The 23,550-nt window shown below is 41.3% G+C and overlaps 1 protein-coding gene across 2 annotated transcripts in view; it reads left to right on the forward strand.

Moving 5' to 3' along the window:
• Window positions 1-23,550, forward strand: part of ndufaf2 (NADH:ubiquinone oxidoreductase complex assembly factor 2) — a 145,648-nt gene that overhangs the window by 106,906 nt on the left and 15,192 nt on the right. For both annotated transcript variants that reach the window (XM_043689369.1, XM_043689375.1), the window contains one exon: window positions 18,163-18,203. In XM_043689369.1, coding sequence (XP_043545304.1) covers window positions 18,163-18,203 — 41 coding nt within the window. The remainder of the gene's footprint in view (window positions 1-18,162; window positions 18,204-23,550) is intronic.

A 23,550-nucleotide genomic window follows, 5' to 3' on the forward strand; every position in this document is an offset into this window, starting at 1 on the left:
TTGATATGAAAACAACGAGGTTTCAGCTTTGTGTGAGTGAGTTGCATGGTTCACCTGAGACTAGTGGTAATCTCTCCTATTTTCATGTTTGCTTTTGTGTTATTGTTCCTGCATTCTAATGGTCTTTCAGCGTGCCAACACATCCATTAAACTCCTTTTAATTACCATTCAAATTCCCATTTCCCCCACAGCCTTTGCCTTAACAAGTTGCCATTCCCTTGTCGGCCATTTACTTAATTCACATTGTGATCAGAGTAATTGTGACTTGTGAGAACGCCCTACTCCCATCCTATCTTATGCTGTCTGAAATCCTTCTATTTTGAATTGCCCCTTTCATGATCGTCATTCCCTCAGTGATCAAGTCACTGAACCCCAACCGCAGATTGAGTTTTCTATACCACCAGGACTGCTTGAACTGCACTCTGTGACACACCCGAATCATTAATACACAAACCCCAGCCTGACTTTTTTTTTTACTCCCTGTGATGAATTGAGAGAACAGCCCCCATCTGAAAAATGCCCAACCCCTGATGGTGTCCACAGCACCTGTCCTTCTGGCTTGTGCCCTGTCTCTCCACAGCACCTTGACTGCCTTAGCTTGGCAGGACTGATTGTGACCCAATCCCCAATCTGCAATGACCTCTAGAATCTAGATAAAGTGCCAGACTGAGATTGGATAAATTCATGGACTGACTGAAATGACAACCCTCACTGACCATAGTACCCTTTTACTGCACTGAAAACTGTGCCCCTTTAACTTTCAGACATGGCCATTTGGTTGAAAAACATGTAGCATGTTTGCAAGGTGCTGTACAGTAATGTGTCCACCCTTTTGACAGCTCATTGTTTTGAATGGTGATAAGCTGCTTGTCTTTCCCCCTCCGCACAAAACAGCAATGCAAGGCACAGAGTCTGATGGCCTATAAATTAGGACGGAAGCACAAAAAAGCAGTACAAGCTGGAGAGGATGACACCTTCTGGACAGCACAAAGTTGTGAGCACTAAAATGTTAGATACATCTTATGTAGTATATCTGTCCCTGCACACAAAGTATTGTGGCAGAAATACGTTAGTCATGACTACTGCTGAGCTCCAAAGTGCAATCGTGAAGGGCTGAAGTGATGTGTGAGTTGGTTCAAAGCAGCCATGATGATGATGTGAGACTGGTGGTTTGGCAGTGCCCATGTACGTGGATGCAGCATTTAAGTAGACAATGCCCATGGAGCATACAAGGAAACAGTGGAGTTGGATGAAGTGCCAGAGATCCAAGCTGTGAGTTTTTGACACACCAGGTAAGTGCTCTGCCTTTCACATCTAGAATTGGCACCATGTAATTATTCAGTAGAGGAGGAAGCAGTGGCTGCTGCTTTGAAATAAGGCAAGATTAGCTAATAATGAGATGTAAATGCATAGAAGTGAGGAAGTCATTGCTCACTAGTGAGCTTCAGACCTCACCATTTAATCCCTAAGGGGAAAATTGAAGATTTTATTCAGTGCATTTGGAGCCTGATTTTTCAATCGCGCCATACTCTTCTGACTTTATCCCCCATTGTCCATTCTGCACAAGGGAGTGGAAAATTCCAATCATTAATTAAGATACTCAACCCAGAGGCAGAATTTTCTGTTGCCTTGAGCAGTGTTGGCAAACTCAAAAAGAATTTCTGATTTTTCCCCTTAAGGTTTTAACCAAGCACAGAATGTCGCTAATGAGTGATGGTTATCTTATTTCCATTTTAAGCTAAACTCACCTCATTTCCATACAGCTTCCAATTCTCTTCTCCTTCCTCAAAATATTAGTCAGAGAGGTTACCTGGCGGGAACAGCTCACTGCTTGCTTCTCTTGGACTTCCTCCAACTCTGACTTTACGACACTGTCACTGCATGCTCCATTTATCCATGTTAATCAGCAATGGCAAACCACCAGCCTCACCACATCATCAGCCTGCCCTTGGAACAACTCACAATTTACTCAGCCTTTCAAGACTTCATTTTGGAATTCGTGGACACTTCTGATGTGCATGTTCGTGCCAGGTTGCTTTACCCACAGACCACAAACCCATCTCATGCATTTACACAGGATGCATCTTACTCCTCTTAGCTTAATTTCCTAGTGCTGACTCACTTTGTGGTGACTTGGAGTCTGCCAGCCTCTGTGGTTTGAATTGCCTTTAAGCACATCGGGAGAGGCGGTAGCTTGTCACCACTTGGAGCACTGAACAGTAATGGGTGTGTCCATGTTGTTGTATTGCACCATGCCATGTCAATGTCACAGCTATAGTATGTGCCAGCTTCTTACTCTGTAATATTCTGTCCTGGTTTCCAACATTCCAACAGTGGCACAGTGGTTAGCACTGCTGCCTCACAGCGCCAGAGACCCGGGTTCATTTCCCGACTCAGGCGACTGACTGGAGTGGAGTTTGCACATTCTCCCCATGTCTGCGTGAGTTTCCTCCAGGTGCTCCGGTTTCCTCCCACTGTCCAAAGATGTGCAGATCAGGTGAATTGGCCATGCTAAATTGCCCATAGTGTTAGGTAAAAGGGGTGAATGTGGGGGTATGGGTGGGTTGCGCTTCGGCGGGTTGGTGTGGACTTGTTGGGCCGAAGGGCCTGTTTCCACACTGTAAGTAATCTAATGCCGCTGAGTTAGTTTAAACCTTCCCCAAATAGCAAGCTGCCTTGTTCAGATGTGACATAATGAGCTTGAACAGATGCCATCTCCCCTCAATGCCTTTCACAGCATCCCAAGAATCAAAAGCAATCCGTCCTGCACGATTGTTTCAGCCATGCATTCAGCCTATCCTGTCTTATTTCCTTATACCTGAAACACTTGTGCATAGCACTAAGATTAATTTGGAGAATATGACTTAGACGTCCTGCTTGCAAATATTCTATCAAGCTTTCTAAATTCTGATTGTATGACATTTGGTTTCCTTGTGGACCATGACCTCTGGTTGTTTACCCACCTCACAAGAATATCCTGCAGCTGTATTGCAACATGACCCTCATCAACCTATTATCCTGGAGTCACATCAGTCACCACAGAAATGCCTGACTCCTTCCCTCGACAATCCCATATCATTTATTGCCTCCTGTACAGCTAGGTCGCATTCTTGCCATGGGCTTCGTTCTTCCTGTACTACTTCAGGGTTCCATCATCCTCTTCAGTATCCAGAGTGAAAACCTGTTAGAGAATATGACCTCTGAGGAATCCTACACCACCTACATCTTTCTTGTGGACCTATTCACTATCTGCCTGCTTCTCCTGACCAGTCATCGGTGGGCGCCACAGTGGCTCAGTGGTTAGCGCTGCTGTCTCACAGCACCAGGGTTCCAGGTTCTGTTCCAGCCTTGGATGATTGTCTGTGTGGAGTTTGCACATTCTCCCCATGACTGGGTGGGTTTCCTCCGGGTGCTCCGGTTTCCTCCCACAGTCCAAAGATGTACAGGGCAGGTGAATTGGCCATGCTAAATTGCCCATAGTGCCAGGTGCATTAGTCAGAGGGAAATGGGTCTGGGTGGGTTACTCTTCAGAGGGTTGGTGTGGACTAGTTGGGCTGAAGGGCCTGTTGCTGCATTGTAGGGAATCTCATCTCATCTCCAAGCAGATATTCTATTCCCAGCTTCAGATGGCAGGTGAGCCCCAGATGGACAGAGGACATACTTCAGTGACACCCTCACAACCTCACTGGTGAAGTGTGGCATTCCCATGGGAGTCACTGGCCCAAGACAATCTATAGTGAAGGAGAAGCATTTAGGACAGCACCGAGCACCTTGAGAGTTGCCGTCAGGAAAAAGCAGAAGCCAGGCGAAAGAAGCACACTGCCACACCAATGCCCCACCCACCCCTTCCCACGACCACCTTCTTCCCCAAGTGTTACAAGCTGCAGTAGCCATACTGGTCTATACAACTACCTATGGACTCATCCTGAGAGTGAAAGAAAATTATCCTCATCTGCAAGGGACCGCCAATGATGATGCTTCTGAACTCGTGGTGTGACCAACTCTCTACTTGGTTCTCATCCTTGCTGATACACCTCAGTGACTTTTGCTGCTGTTCAACTTCTGAAGTCCAAAGCTCAGCCTGGTGAAGCTGATGACACTTCCTGCAGATGGTTTTGACTAGTTCACAAGAAATGTCCTCGAATCCCGATGTGCCAAGGAACAGGCAGTCAATTTGGCCATAGCAATTCAATATCAGGCCCATTACCACCACCTCAAGGTAACTGAGATTCACAATAAATGTTGACCTTGCCAGCTGTGGTCATATGCTGTGATTTTATTTTGTTAGTACCTAGCAAAGTTTTATACATAAATGTTATTAGTTTTGATTGTTCAATATAAATGAAAACATATACTTCAACTGTTCATAGTACATCAGTAACTATAAATTCCAAACTATAAATGAAAACATATACTTCAACTGTTCATAGTACATCAGTAACTATAAATAACATTCACTAAACACTTGCATAAATAAGAACCGGTGCTTTTTTCTGTGAGAAATTAACTCAGAAAATGTTGAAATTTAGTATTAACCTTGAGTTTATTTAGCAGAAGATCAGTATGTGAACATGACTTATATAATATCCAATAACTAAGATAAAGATGTCTTTTGTATATAGTGCTTTACACAGTATGCCATGGAAAAAAGTTTTTTTTAATGAAAGCAGGCACTGCACAAGCCTATGAGCTTTTCCACTGACTGCAAAACTATATGGAAATTTATTGGAAGTTCTGGAGCACCGATTAATCATCTGCATAATGTAACAACCTGAACAAAAAGATGAATAAAGGAAAAAAAACATTTCTGATCTGTGGGCATTGCTGGGGTTGGCAACAACAGCATTTGTTGTCCATCCATAATTGCCTTTGAGAAGGTGATAAGTCACTACCTTGAACCACTGTAGTCCATTGGCTGCTGGGGGAGGGGAGGGGTGGCAGGGGGATGTCAACCAGTCAGTACACACACAATGCTGTTAGGAAAGAAGTTCAAAGATTTTGACTTGGCAGTAGTGAAGAGGTAATAAGCTACTTCCAGGTCTATATGGTCTGTAGTTTGGAAGGGAACTTGCAGCAGGTGGTGTTCCCCATGGTTTTGTTAACTTTGTCCTTTTTAGATGGTGTAGGTTGAGAATTTATAGGTGTCAGAGTAACCTTGGTGAGTTGTTGCAGTGCCTCCAAATATTTAGTACACACTGCTGCCATCATGAATCGGTGAAGGAGGGAGTGCATGCTTATGTTGGTCGATGAGGTACCAGTCAAGCAGATTATTTTGTCCTGGATGATGTCGGGCTTCTTGAGGACTGTTGAAGCCACTCTCACACAGGCAAGTGCAAAGAATTGTGTAAGACATCTGATTTGTGTCTTGTGCAATGTAGGCAAATGTTCTTTAGGAAGTTAGGAGGTAAGTTACATTTTGCAGTTGCAGTATCTGTATGGCTTGCCCAGTTCAGTTCCTGGTTAATGATAATGAAAAGCTGACTCACTTTTAAATCCTCTGAAAATTTGTGGTTACTTATTTTGCCACCTTGAATTGTTTCTGCATTTAACTAAAAGTACAAAAGAAACCCAACAAAATGCAATGACCTTGAGGAAAATGCTTGTTTTCACTCTGAATTACTTGTGCACTGTAGTAAGTTGCTGGAAAACATTATTTGAAGACTGGTCTCCTGTGACACAGAGGAAAACTTCTTTTGAATATTTGGCTGGAGCTTCATTTAATAGTTTGAATTTTTCTTGATTGTTTCTGTAATTGCCTTGAATTCCCCCCATTTGGCTGCATTTCACATCAATTCTGGCAAGTTCATCCGTTCTTCATTTTGACCCGAGAGCACAGGTAAGGTTTCTGCCTTGTTAGTCAAATGAGCATGCACAGACCATACCAGAACAAATCTTGGCAAGTTTCACTATGTTGTAGTTCACTATGAAGTTTTGATTTTTGTTCTGCATATTAAACATCTTAAATGCAAGTCACAAATTTTAGAACCATGGTCAGAAAGACTTTCTCCTCTACTGCTCACCTGTTGTAAGTTGTGGATGAGCAAATGGAATAGATAAGTTAGCCACAATAAATATGGTAGTCTTCAATCCACACAACATGTTCAACTTACATATCAAAATATTCCAACCTTAATCTTGCATTTGTTGCTTGGAGCTATTTAATTTGTCTCCCCTGGTTTCAGCAAAATGCTATTAATCAAAGGACATTAGGTAAGGATCAATGTACTCATGGATAATTCATTGTGGTGCAGTTGGAGTGTAAGAACGGAGGAAAATAGCTAAAGTTTAACAAGATATAGAGCTCTTACAAAGCACTGTCCCTACCCTACCAGAAACACTTGTGTAATTCTGGTCATTGTTCTGTAGTGAGGCCATAAAGACCTTGGCGGAGATTGTACTGTATAGGAACTATCACCATAACTCAATTTTGAGAGCTAACCATAAGTATGAAAACAAAAAAAAACATTTTCCTGACCCTGCCACAATTTTGAGTGGCTGTGAAGGCTTGAAGCCTTTAAATGGATAATTAATGTCCTGATTTAATCAGTGGTGGGAGAGGCTTGTGCCCAGCCGGTAGGGTAGGGCAGGGAGCAGTAAGGGACACCCACACACAACCGCACAAATTTGGTTCATCTAATAAGAAACAATATTTGATTGAATATTAGATGTGATTGAAGGCTATGAGAGCAAGAATGCTGATATACAATATTTATCCAAACTTTTACACCAGCCAAGCAAACAATTCTTCTACATTCATTTGAACTAATAAGGTGCCTTGCACATGTCAACTGGATAAAATATTAACCTTCGAGATGACAGTACAAGTGCCTTCTTTTCCCATTGACTCCATTCCTATGGTTAGCTCTATGTATTTGTTCATTTATCATTAAATCCTAACTCTACAATGCATTCAATATTTCTTTTGTTTCTTGAACATTGTATGGATACAGAGTATGTATAAAATTGAAAAAGCCAGTTCTTCAACTGTCCAGTGAAGATCAAAACCTCATTCATTTTTTTAAATCTCACACTTTGAGATTGTTTAAAACTACTTATAATAGCTAAAATATCTGTGGTTAACCTTCAATATATTTTGGATATATTTTAACACTTTTCTTCATTTATCCTAGGTATTTGCCTTTAAGTTTGTTCAGAAATTCTTCTGCCTTATCCGCTTGGTGTGTTGAGCAGTAGTGGCTTTAAAGCATAGTTTACTGTCGGGATCCCCCTTTCTCTTGGGTTAATTAGACCAAGCTCCCATCTGACAGTCAGCCTTACAGAAAAATATACTGGAGTGCCAGATCTCACAGTCCCAGGTTTGCTATCTTATCCATCTCCCTTCCTTTACAGTCTCTGTAACACAGCCAGATATACATGTGAGGTTTACAATCCCTCCAGGGATCTAATAAATTTGCTTGATTTTTCTGAGCCATTGGAGCAGAATCTCAAACCAATGGAGCATCATATAAGCGTAATTAAGTTGAGGTAACAAATTTGTCCTTGAGGCTTTTCTTTTGCGTTCTAGAATGACAATTGGTATCGAGCATCAGCTTCATTAGAAATTTGACTTACCACAATGGAGTAAAACATTTTTCAAGTGAACTGTTCACTGTAGTGAAGAATTCAACTATGACATATCACACTTGTATAAGAAAAGTGAAACATATCAAATTATGACAAAGAGTTTTACTATAACATTGTGACAATTCAGAGAATTAAAACTGAAAGATGTTATAAAGTAGTAACACATTTTCTGCAGCTTTTAGCACGGGGGTAAGGCTGATTTTAGGGTTAAGCAATAAATGCTGGCCTAGTCGGTGATTTAAGACAGATGTCAGAGGCCAGTTCTTTACTCCGAGAGTAGTAGGGGCGTGGAATGCCCTGCCTGCCAATGTAGTTAACTCAGCCACATTAGGGAGATTTAAACAATCCTTGGATACGCACATGAATGATGATGGGTTAGTGTAGGGGGATGGGCTTAGATTAGTTCACTAATTCGGTACAACATCGAGGGCCAAAGAGCCTGTTCTGCGCTGTATTGTTCTATGTTCTATGCGTCAGCGTAAGTTTTGCTTTTTTTAAGAACACAGTATTTTCATTTCTGAGAAATCATATGTAGCTCGCTCATTGTTTTTTGGCATTTATATGCTGAATGTTGGGGCATTCCTGCCCTATGAAAATGTATATTTCCCATGAATCTACTGCCTTCAATATTTTGCATTGAGAGCAACAGAGGGAGAGCTGGATGGATTTTCATTGTGTCTTCCTGACTTGGTAAACCTTCAAAAGCGGTGGGCATGGATGCAGAAGAGCCCAATACCATTTCTAAAAGACGCAATTTTTGTCAGTTGGAAAAGGGAGAAGGATATGATTTACACAGGAAAGAAACTTGAAATCAGCAAGGTTATATATGTGTGAGGATTGATGGCTACAAAGCCTATCAACTTTTAAAATATCTGGGACCAAGTCCCTGAAAAATGTGGTGATTCTTCTAACCTTCTTGCCTCAGCCGTTTCCCTGCTCCTATATATCCTCTTCTCTGCTTCTGAGATTGGTGAACATGACTCTATTGTACATCTACTTCAACCAACCCCACCACCAGCTACACCCCTCCAAAAAAGAAACACCATGGCTCCAAAGAAATGCTTATTTTAGGATACCTTTTACAAAGATATCTGTGAAATTCCCAATTTGACCTCAGTTGTCAAACTGTGATAACTTGAATTTTAGCACTTCCCAACTTCTGTCTGAAGTCTTCTGCTCATGGAGTTTGTTAATGAGTTCAAGTTAAGTCATTCTGTAAGTTTCCCCAGTATAACTACCTTGCTGATGGAGACTTGTTCAAAACATCACCAATCAGAGCTTGTCATTGGTTGATGAAGAAAGAGGTGGATAAATAGCACTACTTTTTTGTTTTAGTGGAAGAAAAGGAGAACCTGCCTCAGTGACATCTAATTATTAAAATCAGCTCCTGATCATTGAAGTGCATTCATAGAGATTTGCTTTCTGTATTTTGAAGCACATTGTTTGTTATTAATCATGGTATTTAGTCAACATGCTTATACTCCTGTAAGTGATGTAAGAAATCTTTGAAACCTATCAAAGTTTAAAACAAAAGCTAGTGATATAAAACCAAAATGATAGGAAACATAACATCTTACCAGAAGTTAGCTTAGTGTCATTTTTGTGAGTTTAACAGGGGGTTTCTCTCTGCAAGGCTGAATGAGATTTTCTCTCTCTCTCTTCCCAAAGTCACCTCATTACCTGTGCACCATGCCCCCATTGTGCCCAACTAATGATATTTTTGCAGGCATACATACTGGCCACTACCAGGACCTGCCAAGTTTCCTGTTCCTAGTGCCACTTTTAAAGTCCAGCCATGCACCTGATAAGCACTGATATACCTGGGCTGCCCTCACAGTTCCTGTCAATTGCATCAGACGTCTTGGACAGGAGATATTTGACACGACATTTTGCTGAGAGGGTCTTGGAGGCCCTGGTCAATAGAAAGGTGCATCTCATGGAGTGTGCTCTGAGATGTTGGGAACTGATGGTGGGCCAGAGGTACAACCAGCAAGTTGGAGTTGCTAAATTACAGTTTTGAATTTCATGTCTGGAACAGTCACCATCTATTTTCTATGAGGTGGGTGTGAGAATAAGAAACTACATGTCAATGAAGTGAGATGGCATCATAATGTGAATGTTAATGAATACTAATGCATGCAAGTCGGTCTCTTGCTACTTAATAGAGGGAAACACACCTCCCAGTTCAACACTTGGTTGCAGAATTGGTCTTTCTGTTCTCAACATCAGGAAGCTACTCACTGACAACCTCTCATACTCTCTCAAATTTCTTGCCAATGATGACATCATTCAGTGCTTGGGAAGATTCCACCCATATTGTCTCTTCATGATTGTTTTGCTGTTTTTCTAGAATCCAGTTTATATTTGTCCATGTTACCCTACCTAGGATTTTACAGCTGCTTTATATTAAGGATATTTTATTCAGGACCATTGTTTTATTGAGCAGTGCTATTATTTAAAAACAGAGAAAGGAAGCTTATTATAAAATATCAGGAATAGATTCAGAATCAGATAATTGTTTGGACTGGTGTGCATGTGCCGTGACATTTTTGGGAAGCAATATGCTTTACCTGAATGTCAAGGCTGCATCCGTACTTCTGACCTCCTCTGGAGCCTTGGTGTCTATTATTGAAGGCATTATCTGCTGATACCAGGCACCCTCATTGAGTGTGTATGTGCAAGCCTCCAGAGCCATGCATGAATAGATTTCCGATACTGCACGTGTGCTGAGATTCAGCGCCACATGTGTGGACATTCATGGATGTGCTGTGGAATTGTTTGTCTTATTAGTGTGTACCTTGATACTGAAAAGGTTGGGAAACACCAACATAGAGCTATCAATTTTATTACCCAATAAAATTATTATCCACTTTGCATCTGCAAATTTTTTTTAATTTAAGTGTTTCCAGAAGTTCTGATTTATTGTTGTAACTTAACATATTCAAACAGTAGAACTGGTATTCTTACGCCAAGCTTCACAAACTTCCCAAAGCATTTCACAGTCAAAGAACTACTTTTGTTGGTGTGTTCACTGTTGTAATATTGGCAACATGGCAATTGAATTTGTATAACAAAGTCACACAAACAGTGGTGTGATAAATGATCACTAATTATGTTATAGTAATATTGGTTGAGGAGTAAATTTTGACAAGACTCTAGGGAGAATTCATTTCCTCTTTGAAATAGTGCCTTGAAATCAATTAGGTTGAATGCTACCAAAAATCAGCTCAGTATCAATTTTGTGGAGTCTCACAGGGGGATTTTCTTTGTGAGTTCAAGTGAGTAATTTCATGCAATTACAACATCAGAAGACCATAAGAAATAGGAACAGGACAGGCATAAACATTCAACTGCACAAGCTGCTTCACCATTCTAAGACCATGGCTGATCTGACCCATTCCTCAACTCCTCATTTGTGCAAGCTCCTCGGAGCCCTCAACCTCTCCATTTTAAAAAATCTATCTACTTCCTCTTTAAATACCTCTATTTATCAAGTCTCCACAACTTTCTGAAATAGTGAATTCTAGAATACATTTCCCTGCACCAATGCTTTTGTATCTCAACTTTAAATTAGTGTACCTTTATCCTGTAACTACATCCCCTGGTTTGAGATTCCGCCACTAGAGGAAACATCTTCTCAACATGTATTCTGTCATGTCCTCTCTGAATCTTACATGTTTCAATAAGACCAGCATTCATTTTTCTAGGCTGTAATGAATAAAAGGCTAATCTGTTTAGCCATTCTTGTTCATTCAACCCCCTCACCCTGCAATCAGCTTCTCTTTTAATCTCTCTTAAACTATCTCTAATACAAGTATATCCTTTCTTTAATATGGGATTAAAACTGGACATACTGATCCAGGTGTACCCTCAACAATTTTTAAACTCAATCCTTAGCAATAAAGGCCAAAAATCTATTTCCCCTAACTACTTGCTGCACCTGCATGGTAACATTTGTATTTCATGTGCAAGAACACCCAGATCCCTCAGCACTGCACCTTTTTGCACGTCTTTCTCCATTTAAATTAGAGTTTATTTATTGATTCTTCCTACCAAAATGCATAACCTCTCATTTTTCTACATTAAACTTCATCAGCTAAGTTTTTGGCACCACATTTAGCTATGTGACTTAATAGGAGAGAAGAAAGGCACTGCGAGAGCATTAGTGATTGTAAGGAAACTGGCAAGTGGATCTGTGGCTGCAAATGAGACCCTCAAATAATACCTTGCTTTCTGGTGCCAGGTTCAGGGATGCCTCAGAGCGGCTGCAGAACATTCTGAAAGGAAAGCAGAACAGCCAGAATCATGGTATGTGTTGGTATCCACGACTTGGATAGAAAAAGAAATGAGGTCCTGCAATAGAAATTTAGAGAGTTGGGTATTAGATTACAACCTTAGAAGTCCTTTTTTTTTTAATCTCCAGGTTAAGTCCAGTGCCATACACAACTGAGTGTAGGAATAGGCAGATAGGTAAGGTGGACACATGGCTAAAGGAATGGTGCAGGATGAAGGGCTCTAAATGTTTTGATCATTGGGACAGCTTTTGGGGTAGGTGGACCTGTACAAGCTGGGAGGTTTGCTCATGCTGTTGGGGAGGTTTAAACTAATATGGCAGGGGGATGGGGTACAGGTTTGATGTAAAGCTAGGAGCAAGATTCAGTCAGATATCGAAGGAACAGTAAGACAGTCCAGCAGGCGAAGAAGACATGAACATGATAAGACATATCGGAGGACCGAAAAGATAAATTGTATCTATTTTAATGCAAGGAGCCTGACTGGTAAGCCGATGATGTATCATTGAAGAGCACGTGGGAATATGAAATTGTTGCTAAGATGAACTGGAATTGTCTTAGTGTGAAAGGCTTAGATGGGGTGGAAATTTTAAAGTGCATCCAGTCTGAGCAAAGATGGGGCAGTCCTGGACCTAACTAGGGAATGAAATCGGTCCAGTTGTTGAAGTGTCAGAGGATCATTTTGTGGTTAGTGATCATAACTCTAAGTTTCAAAGTCATTATGGAAAAGGATAAGGATAGTTCAGAAGTTAAATGTCTAACTTGAGGGAAGACCATTTTCAGTGTCATTAGACAGGATCTAAACTGGGAGCAGCTACATGCATGTAAGTCTACATTTGGAAAGTGGGAGTCTTTTAAATATAGTACACTGAGAATTCAGCGCAAACATGTTTCTCTGAAAATGAAGGGCAATGGCAAAAAGTGCAGGGAATCCTGGATGTCATGGAATATCAAGAGATTGATATAGAACATGAAGGAAGCATATGTCAGTTACAGTGCATTAAAAATCCCCTTCAGGAATATTGACAGTGTCGGGGTGGTGGTGCTGAAGAAGAAATTTGGAGGGTGACAAAAGTCCATGAAATATCTTTGGCAGATAGCATTAAGGAAAACCCCAAGGCATTTTATAAATCCATTAAAAGCAAGAGGATTAGCAGGGAATGAGTGGGACCTATTAAAGACTAAAGGACCTATCTGAGTATGGAACCAGTGGATTTGGGTGTGGTATTCACAGAGGACGAAGACAATTTAGCTGGGATTTCAGTTGGTATGGTGAGGTTCTAGAACACGTTAAGTTTAATAAGAAGGAAGTACTAAATGTTTTAGCAGCATGGAGATGTATAAATCCCCAGGGCCTGATGAAATTATCTCAGGCTGCTATGGCAGGCAAGGAAGAAGATTGCTGGGGCCCTGGAGGAGATACTTAACACTTTGTTAGTCACAGGTAAAGTGCTAGATAACTGGAGGGAAGTTAATGTGGCTCCTTTGTTCAAGAAGGGCAGCAGGGATAGGTAATGACAGACCAGTTAGTCTAACATCAATGGTAGTTAAATTATTGGAAAGAAATTCTGAAGTACACAATTAAGCAACACTTGGAAAAGCAAGGATTGATTAAGGTTAGGATTTGTTAGAGAGAGATCATGTCTGACCAACTTAATTTAGGTTTTTGAAAAGGAGACTAAATATGTTGATGAGGTTCATTCAGTTGATGTGGTTTACATGAACTTCAATAAGGCCTTTGTCAAGGTCCCACATGGAAGGCTAGTCCAAACAGTAACAGCCCATAGAATCCAAGGCAAGTTGGCAAATTGGATCCAAAATTGGCTTCCAAATAGAAGCAAAGGAGTAGAATGGATGGTTGTTTTTGAGATTCAAAGCCTGTGATCAGGAGTGTATCACAGGGATCAGTGCTGGGTTACTTACTGTTTGTTATGTACATTAGTGACTTAGGTATGATGTTGAATGTTTAGTGATTAGGACCCAGTGCTTTTACTGCTGTGACCCAGATTCGTTACCCAGTCAAGTAATGAAAACTGATTGATGAGGGCAAAGCAGTGGAAGCCGTCTACATGGTCTTTAGCAAGGCCTTTGACAAAGCCCCTTCATAGCAGGCTGATGCAAAAGGTGAAGTTGCATAGGATCCACGTTAAGACACTGCGGGCAGAGAGTCGTGGTGGAAGGGTGTTTTACTGACTGGAGATTTTTGACTAGTGATGTATCACAGTGATCAGTGCAGGGACCCCTGTTGTTTGTAAAGTATGGATAAAAGATGTGGAGGAGAATGTTGGTGGTCTGATTAGTAAGTTTGCAGATGACACAAATATTGAGGGAGCTGTGGATAATGATGAGGATTGCCAGAGGACAGAGTAGGTTGTAAATAGGCTGAAAACTTGGGTGGAGAAATGGCACGTGGAATTTGATCCAGACAAATGATGCCTTTTAGGTCTAACACAGAAAGGAAGACTACAGTAAGTGACAGAACCCTTAATATCATCAACATACGGAGTGACCAGAAAAGGTTTACCGTCATGTTGCCTGGTTTGCAGAGTATTAGTTATGAGAGATTGGACAAACTTGGTTTTTTTTCACTTGAACATTGGAGGCTAAAGGGCGATCTGATCAAAGATTACAAATTTGAGATGAATGGATAGAGTTGATAATTGGTGTTGGTTTTCAATTACTAGAGGACATAGTTTCAAGGTCAAAAGGGATAAGTTTAAAGGAGATGTGAGAGGCACGTATTTTTACACAGAAGGTGGTAAGTGCCTGGAATGTGTTGCCAGGGGAGGTGGTAGAATCAGATGCAGTAGTAATATGTAAGAGGCATCTTGTCCGAAACATAAATAGGCATAGAATAGAGGGAGCAAATTACTGCAGGTGCTGGAATCTGTATTGAAAACAAAAAAATGTTGGAAATCCCAGTGGGTCAGGCAACATCCGTGGAGAAAGAGCAAGCTAACTAGGTGACTCTTCAGAGCTCTGATTTTCATCAGGGAATAGAAACATATGAACTGCCTAGAGCAAAGGGTTTTTATTTTGATCCAGAGATCCAGTTAATGTTATGGGAGAACCAAAAGAACTGCGGATGCTGTAAATCAGAAACAAAACAGAAACTACTGGAAAAACTCAGCAGGTCTGGCAGTATCCATGGAGAGAGATCAGAGCTTAACTTTCCGGTTCTGAGATAGGGTCACTCAACCCAAAATGTTAACTCTGATCTCTGTCCATGGATGCTGCTACACCTACTGAGTTTTTCCAGCAATTTATGTTTTTGTTGTTAATGTTCTGGAGACCAAGGTTCGAAACCCATCATGAGATCAATCTGGAATGAAGAGAATAATGATCACCAAAAAACTGGTTCACTAATGTCCTTTAGGGAACCTTCCTGGTCTGGCCTACATGACTTCAGGCCCATAATGTGGGTGACCCTTAACTGCCCTCTGGGCATTAGAAAAGGGTAATAAATGCTAGCCTAGCCAGTGATGCCGACATCCTGTAAACAAATAAATAAGAAGTTCCAGGATTATTAACCTAGCAAGACCCGAAGGAATGGAGACTTTCAAGTCAGAATAGAGTGTGACTTCAAGGGAAGCTTGCAGATGGTGGTGTTTCCATGTCCTGGTTTCCCCTGAGAGGGTGGATAGGCTCTCAGTTTAATGTCTCACTGAAATATTAACCTAGATTATGAGCACAGACCTTTCTGATTCAGATATTGTTACCATTGAGCTAGAGCTGATCTTATTCAGTGCTACATGTTATTGTCAGATCACCTTTGAAAAGCAAACTCTCCATGATCAGTATGCATGTTCTCTAATTGCATGATGCACCCAGAATGCTGGTGTCACCTTGTCTCTTCAGAACAACAATTTGATTACAATGCAGTTTAATTTGAGTGCTCAATTCTATGATCATTATTGTATATTCTCTGCCAGTCCTCACATTAAAGCTTGATGCAAAGCTCATACATACTAATAAGCATGCAAATTAAAAAGTGAACAAAGAGCATTCAAGTCTAGAGGTATGCTTATAGTATGACCTTCAGCTCATTATGTGAATAATTTTTAAAATAATTTCAAAAGGACTCGATTTGACTCTTTAACCCACATGAACACTTTTGCATTGGAGTGCTTGTTAATGCATTGTTATTCCCGCTATAAAGCTATATTTGAATGTGCTACTAGATTTTGTCTTTCAAGCAGTTCCGGCAGTACTGTTTTGGCTCAAAGTGTGGCTTAGATTATTCAGAATAATGCATGCAATAGGTATTAATAATTTTTTTAATATTTAAAATTCTATTGAAAATGTTAAATCCTGTTACAGTTTATTTTACGTGTGGTCAGTAATTCCATTTGCTTTTGACTAATTTTGAATATTAGTAGATTTTTTTCTTTAGTTTTACTTATACTTCTGTTTATTTTTTGCTCTTTCTTTTCCTTCCTTGTACATTTTTTCTTCGTTATTATCATGGCACTAATATCATCTGTTTAGCCCTGAAAAATTGTGATTTTCAGTTGTTTGCTGTGCTTTCTTCCCAATCTGCTTCCCTAGAGTTAGCCAGACACCTATTCCTGATCATTAGGAAGAAGATGAATATTAATATCTTAGGAAAACAAAATGAATGTCAGCTTCATATTTATATTTTTCTTTGTGGAAATGTTAATATTCCAACAGTGCGGTTGTACTGAAGTGATTGATGTTATGTTTCTACCCATGATTCCCATAATTATTTTTGATCTTTAGTCCTAGGAGAGAGTGAGCTGAAATGAAGCACTTTCTAATTAGAAGAAAGATTTGCACTCATCATGTCTTTCCCAGAAACTAAATAAGAAAGCAAACAAAAACTAAGAAAACACAGGAACTAGGAGAGCAATAAGTTTTATTTCATTTGACCCATTCATTTTAGAAGGAGAAAGTGAGGTCTGCAGATGCTGGAGATCAGAGTTGAGAGAGTGTTGTGGGAAAAGCACAGCAGGTCAGGCAGCATCAGAGGAGCAGGAGAATCGACTTTTCGGGCCGGAGCCCTTTATCAGGAATGGATGATTCCTGATGAAAGGCTCTGGCCCGAAATGTCGATTCTCCTGCACCTCAGATGCTATGCTTTTCCAGCAACACTCTCTCAACCCTGTTCATTTTAAGGTATGATACTATGAGTATGACTACGCCAAGCTTTTGCTTTCCGAATTGTGGCCTAAGGTATTAGTAGGTTGGACTTTGCATAGTTGACCGAGGAAGGCTTGCTAGGCCACTTCAAAGGCAGTTAAGAACCAACCTCATTGCTGTGTATGTGGAGTCACATATAGGCCAGACCCAATAAAGATGGCAGATTTCCCTCACTAAAGGATATTAAGGGACCAGATTGGCAATCCAATCTTTTCATGGCCCCAATCAACTGTGACTAGATTTTTAAAATTTTTATTTTCTTTTGGCCTTGCATTATTACTAGAAGTCAGGAGATAGTGCTATATTAATAATCTCACATCTAGTGGTTCAGAAGCCCAGGCAACTACCATTGTGACATGGGTTTGAATCCTACCATAGCGGCTAGTAGCATTTTAATTCAATTAAATCAATAGATTAATAAAATGTTTGGAATTGAAAGCTCATCTCCGTAATCTCAGCTTTGAAACTATGGTCAAATATTGTCAGTGCCTGTCTGGTTGGTCTTACCTAATCTGGCCTCTGTGTGACTCCAGGTCCAGTCTTAACTGACCTTTCAAATGGCCTAGCAAATCACTCAGCTCAGTATCTCTCAAGAATGGGCAGCAATGGTGGTCTTCCCAGCAACATCCACATCCCATGAAAAAGTTACAAACTGCACTCAATGTCATTATGAATGACCGGTCAATCATAATTGGTTGAGCAGACAAAGTCTTCAGTTTCATTCGTTTAAATGATGGAGCACTGCCTCACTGCTGAACTGTAAACCTAGATTCTGTTCCAATTAAGTCATGAACCCATTATCCTCTGATTAAGAAATGACAATGCTAACAATAAGCAAAAGTGACACTAAAAGTGCCTTGTGATCCAGAATCAAATGCCAAGAACCCAATAAGAGCAAATGTAACTTTTTTTAAATGAGGCATGAATCGAAAATATTGAAAACAGAGTAACTAAAGAAAATGCTGTTCCTAATAGGATAGGACTGCTTATCAGCATTCCCCGAACGATTTCTTGCAATTAACCATTTAATGGCTTAGTATTTATTTATTTTCTAAACGCATAGAAAAATGTTACAGTATATTTGATTCTCTTTTAGTAAAGTTTGGTTTTATTCTGTTCTTGTCAGCTTGGATACGAGGGCGTAGGGTGGACCCACCAACTATAGAGGTACGTTTCAAGCCGTTTTGTTCTTCTTTCTTTTAAAATGATTATAAAGTTGTAACTTAAAAATATGTAACAAGAAAAACAAATGTAATATATTAATTTAAATCATATCAAACTAAAAAAGGTACCCTTTGCTTTAAAATGGTATATATAAGACCGATGCTCACAATCTACTACTTATCACTGAATCTGAAAATCTAACAATGTAGAAGGAGCCCTTTCAGCCCATTACATATTATTTTTATGCAAATTATTGTTTAATGCCCTCTTAAATGCCTCAAATCAATCTGTTTCTTCCATATGTTCGGGTAGTGCATTCTGTATCTTTACTCTTCATTGTATAAAGAAGTTTTTTTTCTCACACAAAATTTACTTCATTTGCAAATCATTTTAAATGTATGCCCTTTTTTGTTTCTTTTACAAGTGGGAACAGTTTCTCCCTATCGATTCTATTCAGCCAACTGATGCAATTGAAAACTTCAAACAGATCTTTTCCTTTGGCTGTCTTCTCTCTGAGGAGAACATTCCCAACATCCTCAATCTACCTTCACAACTGAAGATTTCCGTTTGTGGAGCCATTCGTGTAAATCACTCTCCAATGTGCATTCTCAAATGCATTCACATCCTTTCCGTACTGTGGTGCCTAAAACTGTACGCAATACTCTATCTGAGGCCAAAAAATGTCTTTTACATAATCAACATTATCTCCTTCACCTTGAACTCTATACCTCTATTAATAGAGACATAGAAACTAGGAGCAGGAATATGTTCCATTTAGCCTATTGAGCTATGTCTACCATTTGTTGTAATCGTGGATGATCCTCTAACTCCATGCCATGTTCCCTCCTATACCCAATGATACCTCTAAAATCCAAAAAAAATCTTTCTTGATTATAGTCCCAACCCAACAGCCTTCTGTGGTAGCAAATTCCACAGGCTGACCACTTCTAGAGCACCGATGTTTTCCTATCTCGATCCTACATGTTCTACCCTGTATCCTGAGACTGTGACCCCTGGTTCGAGACTCCCTATACAGGGATACATCTTCCTAGTATCTGTCTTGAACTGTTAGAATCTTCTATGTTTCAATCAGATCCCTCTTGTTCTTCTCAATTCCAGTGAATATGCGCCCCGTTAAACTCATACAACAGTCCTGCTATTCCTGGTATCAGGAGAAAGTGGCCAAATTTTTGATTAACTGACCCAATATCTCCTCATGCAGCTTAGTATCTTCCTTTCTTCAATAAAGCTCTTGTGAATCATCTTAAAACATTCATTACTTTATAAACACAAGTAAATATAAGAACTTGATAAAATCAAACCACTGTGGATGCTGGAAATCTGAAGCAAACACAGAGAATGCTGGAGAACCTCCGCAGATCTGGCAGCATCCGTGGAAGTAGGCACAAAGGTTATGTTTCTGGTCTGGGATGACTGAAGTTCTGAAGAAGGGTCAGAATGCTACCCACACCTGCTCAGTTTCTTCGCCATTCTCAGTGTTTGTATGTAAACATAAACTGCTGTTGAAATTTTAGCTTTTACCATATTCCTATCTATAATGCCCCAGCATTTGTTTTGCTCGCTGAAAAATCCAATTAGAAGTGATTGAAAGCCGTTCATATACATGCACATTTACATGATAGTGCAGAAGCAATTTACAAGAATTGTTCCAGCAATGAGAAATTTCAGTTATGACTAGAGATTTAAGAAGTTGGGACAGTTCTCTTTGTAGATGAGAAAGCTGAGAACCGATCTGAATTTCAAAATTATGAGCAGACTGGGAAAAGAAAAATAAGGAGAAATTGTTCCTGCTTGTAAAAGAATCTTGAACCAAAGGGCAGACATGTGAAGTGATTAGCAAAAGCAGCAAACATGATGTGAGAAAGAAAACTTCTTTTTACAAAGCACGTAGTTTTTTTATGCACTTCTGAGACGTAGGCCACCTCTAGGCCTACCTCTAGTTGCCCTTAAGAAGGTGGTGGTGAGCTGCCTTCTTGAATCGCTATGGTCCATATGCTGTAGGTTGACCAAGAATGCTGTAATGGAGGAAATTCCAGGCTAAATGATGAGGAATGAATTTCTTTTAGAGGTACTGCTAACCTTTCTGCTATGATGAAATGGCATTTACCATGAAAATGGACACCATGGAGTCTTTATTGATCATTGAGGACAAGGCCCTTCTCACCAGTTTAAAAAGCATAATTTCCTGGTTTATCTTAGTTGGTTTCTTTGCATGTGATATCTGAAGCAGGTGAAGCATGAATTTACCAACACTTCATTCAATCTAGTCTACTATATTTGCTGCTCACAATGTGGTCCACGGTACACTGGGGAAACAAGTCTGTGTGACTGCTTTGCAAAACACCAACGTTCTGTATGCAAACATAACTCTGAGCTTCTAGTTGCCTGCTGTTTCCAACACACTAGTCTTCCCTGGCTAACATCTCAGTCTTGGGCTTGCTGCAGTGCTCCAGTGAGGGTCAACACAAGCTGAAAGAACAGCATTTTCCTGTACACCTCTTTCTATGTAGTTTACCCATCCCACACCCCAAGCCCAGCGATGACATGGGCTGCCTTTAGCAGAGCCAAATCATTTTCACCTGCATATGGTGTCCGTTACCAGATGTGTTTTCTTCCTGGCATCTGCCCCTTTGTCTGTCTAACTGCTGGTCTCCTTCTCCAGGCTCCACCTCCTCCTATTCATTCATTTCTTTTCTCAGCACCCCCTGTCTTCAGCATGTACGCCACCTTTTCCCAGCTTCTATCAATTCTGAAGAAGGGTCACTAGACTCAAAATGTTAACTCTTCTTTCTCTCCAAGGAAGCTACCAGAACTGCAATTTCTGTTTTTGTTTTATGAAAAAATCTGTGCTGAATTTTCCTTAAATTTGACTAAGTGTCAATTTTGTGGCATTTTACAGAAGCACTTCCCCTTGTGACCCTGAGCAAATTTCTTGTACAATTTATGTTACTCACCTCATTAAGATTCACTAAATGCCTCCAAGACACCGTGCTATTACGGGTTGTGCTGTGATAGAAATACCCATCATTTATTCAGCAGGCGCTATATTTAAACACTAGCTACACACCATTCTAAATGCTGCAAGTCCGGAATTGATTTTCACAGTTCTAATGTGTGAAGATATCCAAAGGGGATGACTGACAGAGGAAAGTTGGCATTCCTGTTCATGGACAAGGACCCAAAGGGCAGGGGAGTGGACAGGAGGTCATCCCCTTTCCCCAGGGCAGCCAGAAAAGGTCACAACACCAGACCGTGCCAAACTGATGTGAAGTTGCCGTCTGGGTTAGTGCAGTATCCATGGTCTAGAAGAGTGTTGGAAGAAAGTTAATTGCTTCCGCAAGGGTGATGTCATCCTATTACCTCACATTCACTCTATCTCTTCTTCATCCACATCCCACCAGAACTCATGGTTTACCAGTCTCACAATCACGTGCAACATCTTCCCTAAATGTGTCTCACTTACCCATTCCTCCCAGATTACTAACCCTCCTTGCCCTCAGCACTTCCTAGTCACTCACCGGGGAAATTTCACCTTTCCTCTACCCACATTTGGAAGGTTACCTGAGGAGTCAGATAACCAGCAGGATTGTGAGAGTGCAGCATGGAGTGGAATATAAATTGTGGTTGAGGCTAGAGGCCTACACCGCTTACCTTAGAAATTGGGGAGGCATAGGACCTTGGAAACAGCAGCTGATGCTAAGTTTGAAACAGAGTGACATCTCAGAAAAAACCCAAGTGCATTGCTTGGTAAGAAACTGCAGTTTGGCATTGTCTACAAATTGTTGTCCATTCGAAAAGTGTTTTTGAAGTCCAGGTCTGAGGAATTCAAGTCGGGGACCCTGACTTAGAATTATAGAATCCCTGCAGCCGGAGGCAGGCCACTCATCCCATCAAGTCCACACCAACCCTTCAAAGAGTAGGCCACTCGAGTTCACACACCTACCCTATCCCTGTAACCTTGCATTTCCAATGGCTAATCAATCTCATCTGCACATCTCTGGACACTATAGGCAATTTAGCATGGCCAAACTGCCTAACCTGCACATCTTTGAACTGCAGGATGAAACTGGAGGAAACCCATGCAGACAGGGGGAGAATGTGCAAACTCCACACAGTCACCCAAAGGTGGACTCGAACCCAGGTCCCTGGCAGCATGAGGCAGCAGTGTTAATCACTGAGCCACCATGCCATCAGTAACGTATTTAAGACTTATACAAGAAATTAGAAACCAATCTCACTATTGAATGCGGATCACAAAATCTTGTCAAAGGTCATCACCAACCGCGTCAGGTCTGCTCTGGGATCGGTGATCCACCCTGACCAAACCTGTGCTATACCGGGCAGGAAGATCACTGAGAGTCTCTCACTCCTCAGGGATACGATCGCCTACGTGCAGGACAGGGAGGTGGACACCTGCCTCATCAGCCTGGACGAGGAGAAAGCCTTTGACAGGATATCGCATACATATATGAGGGATGTCCTCTCCAAAATAGGCTTTGGGGAGGGAATCGGTAATTGGATCAGACTGCTCTACACCAACTGTCAAAGCAGTCTCAATCAATGGGTGGGAATCGGATAGCTTCCCTGTAAGATCTGGAGTCAGGCAGGATTGCCCCCTCTCCTGCCTTGTTTGTGTGTTGCATAGAGCCATTTGCCAAATCCATCAGGAAGGATGCGAGCCTGAGAGGGGTGACTATTCCCGGCAGTGGGGCCCTGCAGGTTAAGGCCTCCCTGTACATGGATGACGTTGTGCATCTGTGACCAGTTCGAGTGGGCCTCGGGGGCCAAGGTAAATCGAGGCAAGAGCGAGGTCGTGCTCTTCGGGAACTGGGCCGACCAATCCTCTATCCCCTTCACCGTCAAGACTGACGACATGAAGGTGCTGGGTATTTGGTTCGGTGGGGCTGGGGCGTGCGCCAATTCCTGGGAGGAGTGGATCAGGAAGATGAGACAGAAACTAGGCAGATGGGAGCAACGGTCGCTCTCCATCGCTGGGAGAAACCTGGTCATCAGGTGTGAGGCATTGTCAGTGTTGTTATATGTGGCACAGGTATGGCCTATCCCCAGAACCTGTGCCACTGCAGTCACCTAGGCCATCTTCCACTCATGTGGAGATCAAAAATGGTCCGGTCCGAAGGGACACAATGTATAAAGATCTGGGCAATGTGGGAAAAGACACGCCCAATGCCACCCTCGCCCTGATGGCCACCTTTGTGTGTGGCTGCATCAAGCTGCGCGTGGATCCCTGGTACGCAGACATCAAGTGTCACTACGTACTGAGGTTCTACCTGTCCCCGGTGTTGCGAAGGATGGGCCCGGCCTCGCTGCC

Source organism: Chiloscyllium plagiosum, chromosome 1, assembly GCF_004010195.1.
Source record: "Chiloscyllium plagiosum isolate BGI_BamShark_2017 chromosome 1, ASM401019v2, whole genome shotgun sequence".
Classification (NCBI taxonomy): domain Eukaryota; kingdom Metazoa; phylum Chordata; class Chondrichthyes; order Orectolobiformes; family Hemiscylliidae; genus Chiloscyllium; species Chiloscyllium plagiosum.